We start from the raw sequence: 6553 nt of genomic DNA on the forward strand, positions 1-6553 counted from the left end.
CCTCTGGTCCAGTTTAAGAACCCATTGTGGCCCTCAAGTCAAAAAGTTTGCCCACCCCTGGGCTAGACACACTTCCACAGAAAAAGACTCAAGGCCACAGGCCAACAGGAAGCACTCCAAGGTCTGACTTGGGACCGCCTCCCTCATTCCCTCTGCCCTCCCTCTAGGACAGGGGTCCTCAAACTCCGGCCTGCGGGCCACATGCAAATACAAATACTGTATTTGTTCCCGTTTTATTTTTTTACTTCAAAATAAGATATGTGCAGTGTGCATAGGAATTTGTTCATAGTTTTTTTTTAAACTATAGTCCGGCCCTCCAACGGTCTGAGGGGCAGTGAACGGGCCCCCTGTTTAAAAAGTTTGAGGACCCCTGCTCTAGGACCTGCCCACCTCTAAACCAGAGAACCCCTGGGGCCAGGGCCCACTGGTCCACCTGGTGCCTCTTCCTCTCCTGTGTGTTCAGGAGGTGCTCGATCAAGGTGAGTGCACGTCTGAGCTCCTCAGGGAGACACTTCTCTGAGCCCCACACAGTAGGTCACATAACAGGCCCAGGAGCATTCCAGATCCAAAACCTAAGCCCAATCTGTCCCAGAATTCCACATGCTCAGGCTCTCGGGGGAAGCACAGTGTGTGGCCATCGCCGCGCATCCTGGAAGCACCTCGTGAACACCGCACGGCCAGGGCGGCCACACGGAGTTGTGGGGCAGCGCAGGGCCAGCCTCTTGACCAAACCAGTCCACCAGAGACGTACAGAAATAGACGCTCGGTGTTTGGAGCCCTCCAAGCGTTGAAAGGTGCCACAGGAGGACGGCCTCACCCCAAGAACCCGCAGGAACGAGCAGGTAAGATCCTGAGGAGCTCAGGGCCCGTCCCAGGAGCGCACACCAGAGTCATGCTCCCCAGTCACGCTGGTGCAAACCCCTCAAACCCACCCTCTGGTCTGACTCTATTTGATACTTTAAAAGCCAAGGACATGACATTGACTCCCACAAAGATGGTCTTTCCAATAACTCTGCGAAAACAAAATCCTGACACACATGGCTGCCCCAAAAAACAGAGTAAAAATCATTTTAAGAGGAAAGAAAAGCAATTCTAAGGCTCCAGCGTGAGAACACTTATCCCCAGGACATGACAACTTGTCACAAAAGAGTTATCTCCCTTCAGAGCAGCCAGGGGGACATGGGAAGGACACACAGCCGCTCCCAGAAGCAGCAACCACCAGCCTGGTCAGAAAAGTTCAACTGGACCAAACCTTTCCTTCCTCCCCTGCCGGGGGGCCCACCCCCCTCACCCTTCTCCGTCACAGACTTCCTTAATCAGCTTCTAAGAATCGAAGATTATGCATGAGCGTGCAAAAGAAAAGATGCCAGAGGAGCATTCTTTTTCAAAAAGTCAGCGTTTTTAAACCGTACAGTCAAGACTAAAATGAATCTTACTTTTTTTTTTTTAAAACTTCAAAAGTTACAAAGCAGACTGGCAAATTCCGATCCTGATGGTTATTACTGCGCAGGAAAGTGAAGGGCCGACTTTAATTTTTACACGGAAGTTTACACTGGATCTGAATTTTTATGTTCGATTTCTCCATGTCCAATGTCTGACTCATGCAATGGGTCTCATGAGCAAATAACATTTTTTAAACTTTAGTCATGCTGAAATGCACCGCGCGTTCCAGCCGACACGCAGGGACGGAGCGCTGAGGATCCTCCGCCAGGTCAGCAGCGCCCGCAGCGAAACCGCACGCTTTCTCCAGGAACTGGGAGGTCAGGGTTTTGCCAAATGGCTAATTACACCTCCTTGTTCCCTTCATCTGCAGGAGCGCCGGCAGGCATGAAGTAAACCGCCACCAAGCGCGACCCCGCACCGTGGCCACACCACCCAGCGGGGGGGATGAGCGGCAGGTCTGCCCCTGGCACCGGGACTGGTCTCCCAAGAATGAAGACCATCACTTCTCCCTTCCCTGCCGGCCTGGCGGTGCAGAGGGCGCGCGTTAATTGTTATGCCAGCGCCCCTTGAACAACCCAAGCGCAGAGCCACTGAACACGGACTTCTTTCAACACGTACACAGTCGGCCCCCGTGTCCCTGGGCTCCACATCCACAGCTGGGAATCCGCGGATGTGGAGGCCGTCTAGACCCGGACCTACACCGTTGTACAGGAGGGACTTGAGCATCCGCGCCTTTGGGTACCCATGGGTCCGGGAGCCAATCCCCCTGGGGTGCTGAGGGACAGCTGCGGTTCAGTTTCTGGGGAATCAAAAGTTAGACGCGGATGTTCAACCACACGGGTCGGCGCCTCTAGCCCACCATTGTTCAAGGGTCAACTGCACATGGCTCTCCTTTGCCACACATCACACGTGTCAGAGCCAACAGCAGTCCCAAGAACCGAGTGAACAGCCGTACTGTCATCTCCCAATCGCAGCAGTGCTTTCTTCCTCGCGATGGCCTGAAGGGAATGCCGGTCAGGGCGCTGGCCTGGACGGGCCTCAGGGCACAGCGCTGAGTGAGAACAGCCCATCGCACAGGACAGCCAGCGCCTCGCACAGCCCCCTGGGGTGGGAGCAGGGACGGCGCACAGACGGGCGGCTGGGGGAGGTCTGGCTACACGGGGAGCACAGGAGCTCTGCCATGCAAAACAGCTCTGTATCTTGATGGAGCGGGGGTTATGCAACGCAGGCAAAGCTACACGTGATGAAGGCATGGGCCCCCGCCACACACACACACACACACACACACACACACACACACACACGATGCATGTCAGTGCACTAATACTGGTGAAGTGTGAATACGCCCGTGTCAGTGTCAGTGTCAGCGGCCGGTGTTGAAACTGTACTGTTAGGGAGGCTTCTACCTTAGGGAGGCCGAGTGAAGGCAACGCCCTGTCCATTTCTGTGCAACAGCCTATGAATCTGTATTTGTTTCAAAGTAAATAATTATAAGCCTAGCCGGTTTGGCTCAGTGGCTAGAGCGGCAACTGAAGGGTGTTCACTTCCGGTCAGGGGCACGTGACCTGGTTGCAGGCTTGATCCCCGTAGGGGGATGCAGGAGGCAGCCAATCAATGATTCTCTCTCTCCCTCTCCCTTCCTCTCTGAAATCAATAAAAATATTTTTAATAAATAAAAAATAAAGAATTATTTTAAAAGTGGGACTAAATAAAAACAGCGTTTTTTTAACTCCAATTAAAGGAGAACAGCTCACTAGCTCCCTCACGCTGAGCGCATGAGCTGACCCAGTGGCCCTGGGGTCCTGTCAGGAAGGGTGGGTGAGTGGAGGCGCTGGACTGGCTCACTCCCTGTGCGTTTCACAAACGCTGGCGCCACTCAGCGCTGCCCACGCTTGGGGTGCCCTGTCCCCAGCCAGCCGGCCAGAAGCAGACGAAGGTGAGGGCGGCTCTGAAAGGCCTCCAGCGGGGTAACAGGAGAGCGGCTCAGAAGGGCCCGCGGTGTGGCCTAGAGGTCACCCGTCCAATCCCCAGGGCTGGGGGCTCCATCCCCAGGAGGGAGCATGCAGGAGGCAGCCAACTGTGTTTCTCTCTCACCCTCGTTTCTATCCCTCTCCCCTCCTCTCTCTCTAAAAATCAATTAAAACATTTTTTAAAATGATGCCAACACGTGAGCTCCTTGAGAGAGAGAGAGAGAGAGAGAGAGAGAGAGAGAGAGAGAGAGGCGGAAGGGAGTTGCGACTGTAGAGCTGGAAGAGACCCGTCTGCTGAGGAAACTGAGGCTCAGAGGCCGTGGCTGCCGTCATGGGCTGGTGAGAGGCAGAAGGAGCCCAGCCCCTGCCAGCAGCTGGGTGCCCTCCCTCCAGAGCCTGGCACTCCGGCCCCCTCCCCAGAGCGCAGTGAGCTCACAGAACGAGACCTCTCCCTGCCACACGGGACCAGCTGTGGCCAGCTCTGACCGGGTTCTCGTCCCCCCCTCCAGCCACCCGCCCACTCCTGGCTGTGCACGTGCATCGTGGCCCTGCAGACCCCATCGGCCTGAGAGTCACCTCCCCGGTGACACCTCTGGCTCACTTGTCCGTTCACCCGTTCACCCGTTCACCCACCCGGCACAGGTCTCATGCCAGAGCCGAGCGACCAGGGGAGAGTGAGGAGCCAGACAGACGTGGGCCCACCTGCGGGCGAGCTGCGTGGGTGGGCCCAGCGCCAGCAGCTGGAGGGCCCTGCTCGGGAGAAGCGCAGCGCGAAGGGGCAGGAGCGGGACGGGCAGGAGCGTGGTCGGAGAGGTCCTTCAGGGACGGAGAGCTGGCCCTGGCCCCCACGAGGGACGAGGCACCCCTTCTTATGGAAGTCTTCCCAGCCTCTACTCTAGGGCCCTCACCAGGGCAACCTGGCCCGCAGGCAAGTGCGGGGGCCTTTGGGGGTGACCACGGGGGCGCCCGGGGCGGAGACGGGGATGCTGCCCCCAGGGCAGCGCGCAGCGGCCGATGGAGCGGATGGAGCAGAGCGGGTCCACCGGCAGGCATCCCGAGTCCAGGCCGGGACGCCGGCCCTGCCCGGCACAGGGGCTCGGGCCACGTCCGACCAGCACCGCAGGCTGATGCTCGTTGGGTGACGGTGTCTGACCACCCCACGGCCCCTCGGGTCTAAGGGACGTGCAGAGCCCCGGCCGGGGCACCGATGGCGGAGCCGGGTCCCATCCCCACGCCCCGCCCGCAGCCCGGCCCGCTTTCGCTTTCCTCCCAACCGGCGGGCGGCGGGCGGTGGGTCAGAGCCCGGGGCAGCCCGCCGGAGGCCAGGCCGAGGTCACGGACCTGCTCCCACCGAGGCGGGGGGGGGGGGGGGGGAGTCCACGCGTGGGAGACCGGCTCCGCGTTCATCTTCCAACCAAATGGAGGGCTTCTCCGGACCCACGGGCTTCTGCCCCGAACCCCCACTTACGGGGCCGCCCCCTGGGGTGCGTCCTCCCACTCGGGCACGCGGGTCCCTGAGCCCCCGGTGGGCGGCACCCCCCCCCAGGCGTGTCGGGGTCCGCGTGGGGCCCCCTGGGAGGTGAGCCCCTCGACCCGGGCCGCGAAGCCCAGGAAGCGGGGCGCAGAGCGGCTCCCCGGGGCCCGCGCGGCTGGGGGGCCGGTCACCCGCTCCCTCACCGGAGAGAGGGCGCCCGCGGGGTGACATCACGCGGGGGGGCCCGCAGGACCCCTCGGCACCCCGCCCGCACCCCAGTCCGGCCCGGCCCGGCCCGCACCCTCGGCGCCCGCCCCGACCCCCCGCCAGGTTGGCAGCACCGGGTCTGCGCCCGGGACCGACCTGCGCCGCCCGGACCCGCCCCTGGGTCCGCACCCCCGCGCCCCCGGACCCCCGCCCTCTAGGTCGACACCCGGGCCGCCGCCCCGGGCCCAGCCCCGAACCCCCGCCCTTTACGCCCGCACCCCAGGACCCCCGGGCCCCCGCCCTCTAGGGACCCCCGCCCTGCAGGCCGGCCCGCCGCCGCGGCCACTCACAGTTGCGGATGTCGGAGATGAAGACCGCCAGGCCGCGCATCCCGTCCCCCTTGGACACGGCCGGCATCGTGGGGCCCCGGGCAGCGGCCTGGCCGGCAGGCCGCGGGGAGCAGCGGGCAGCGGGAAGCCGGCAGCGCCGCCGAGGAGCCGCCTCCGCCGAGCCACCTCAGGCTCCCGGCGCCGCGCTCAGGGCGCCGCCGCCGCGCGCGCGCACGCACGCTCGCTCGCTCGCGTCCGCACGCACGCGCACGCTCGTCTGCGCGGGGGCGCGCACGTTGAGGGCGGACGCGTCGGGCCGGCGCGGGGGCGCCCCCTGCAGGCCGACGCCGCGGGCGCACGCGCGGGCGCTGGGAGACCGGCCTCGGGTTGCTTGCTGCCCGCATGGGGTGGCTGGTGTGTGTGCAGAGCTTTTTTTACTTAATATATTGATTTTAGAGAGAGAGAGAAACATGGATCGGCTGCCTCCTGCACGCCCCTGACCGGGAATGGAACCACCGACCTCCAGGTGCATGGGCCCACGCTCAACTACTGAGCCACACTGGCCTGGCCCAGCCCCTGTGCAGAGCTTTGAGATCCTGATGCACATCGCCCTAACCCTGCAGAGCCAGCCCGTCCTGCAGTGAAAGGTCTGCTCGCCCCCACCCCATGACAGCAGCAGGTGACCGCAGGGCCCGGGCTACAGTCCCATCCCTCAATGCCCAATCAGGGCCAATGGCCTCTGCACCCCAGGGAGGTGGAGGCAGGGGGCAGCCCCTGTGGCCCACACCGCAGCGAGGCAGGGGCCTTGGCTGGCACGGACACCCAGGGAGTCCGTTTGCAGAGCAGGTGGCCCTGCCCAGCCCTCCTTTTGTGAAGCTGATGGCTTTGAAGAGGAAGCTCAGGACTTATCTGGGCCCTGCACCTGGAAGTGGCCCCAACCCACCAGGAGACCTCTGTCCCACCCTGGCTCACTTCCTCAGTTCCCGGTGAGAGGTCAGGCCTGGGTGGACCCCGGCCAGGAGGAGAAAGGGGCAGGCCCCTCCCACAGGCCAGGCACCCCACCCAGGCTGTAGAGACCCAAATCCTTATGTAACAGCAATTTCACCACCTCCCAAGGCCTTCCAAAGAGC

The 6553-nt window shown here is 62.3% G+C and overlaps 1 protein-coding gene across 2 annotated transcripts in view; it reads right to left on the bottom strand.

The window, feature by feature from the left end:
* AP2A2 (adaptor related protein complex 2 subunit alpha 2) overlaps positions 1 to 5654 on the bottom strand; it is a 48874-nt gene extending 43220 nt beyond the window's left edge. For both annotated transcript variants that reach the window (XM_059710681.1, XM_059710680.1), the window contains exon 1: positions 5445 to 5654. In XM_059710681.1, the coding sequence (XP_059566664.1) occupies positions 5445 to 5511 (67 nt within the window). In that variant the 5' untranslated portion in view covers positions 5512 to 5654. The remainder of the gene's footprint in view (positions 1 to 5444) is intronic.
* Positions 5655 to 6553: the final 899 nt, after the last annotated feature.

Source organism: Myotis daubentonii, chromosome 9 (assembly GCF_963259705.1).
Source record: "Myotis daubentonii chromosome 9, mMyoDau2.1, whole genome shotgun sequence".
Lineage (NCBI taxonomy): Eukaryota > Metazoa > Chordata > Mammalia > Chiroptera > Vespertilionidae > Myotis > Myotis daubentonii.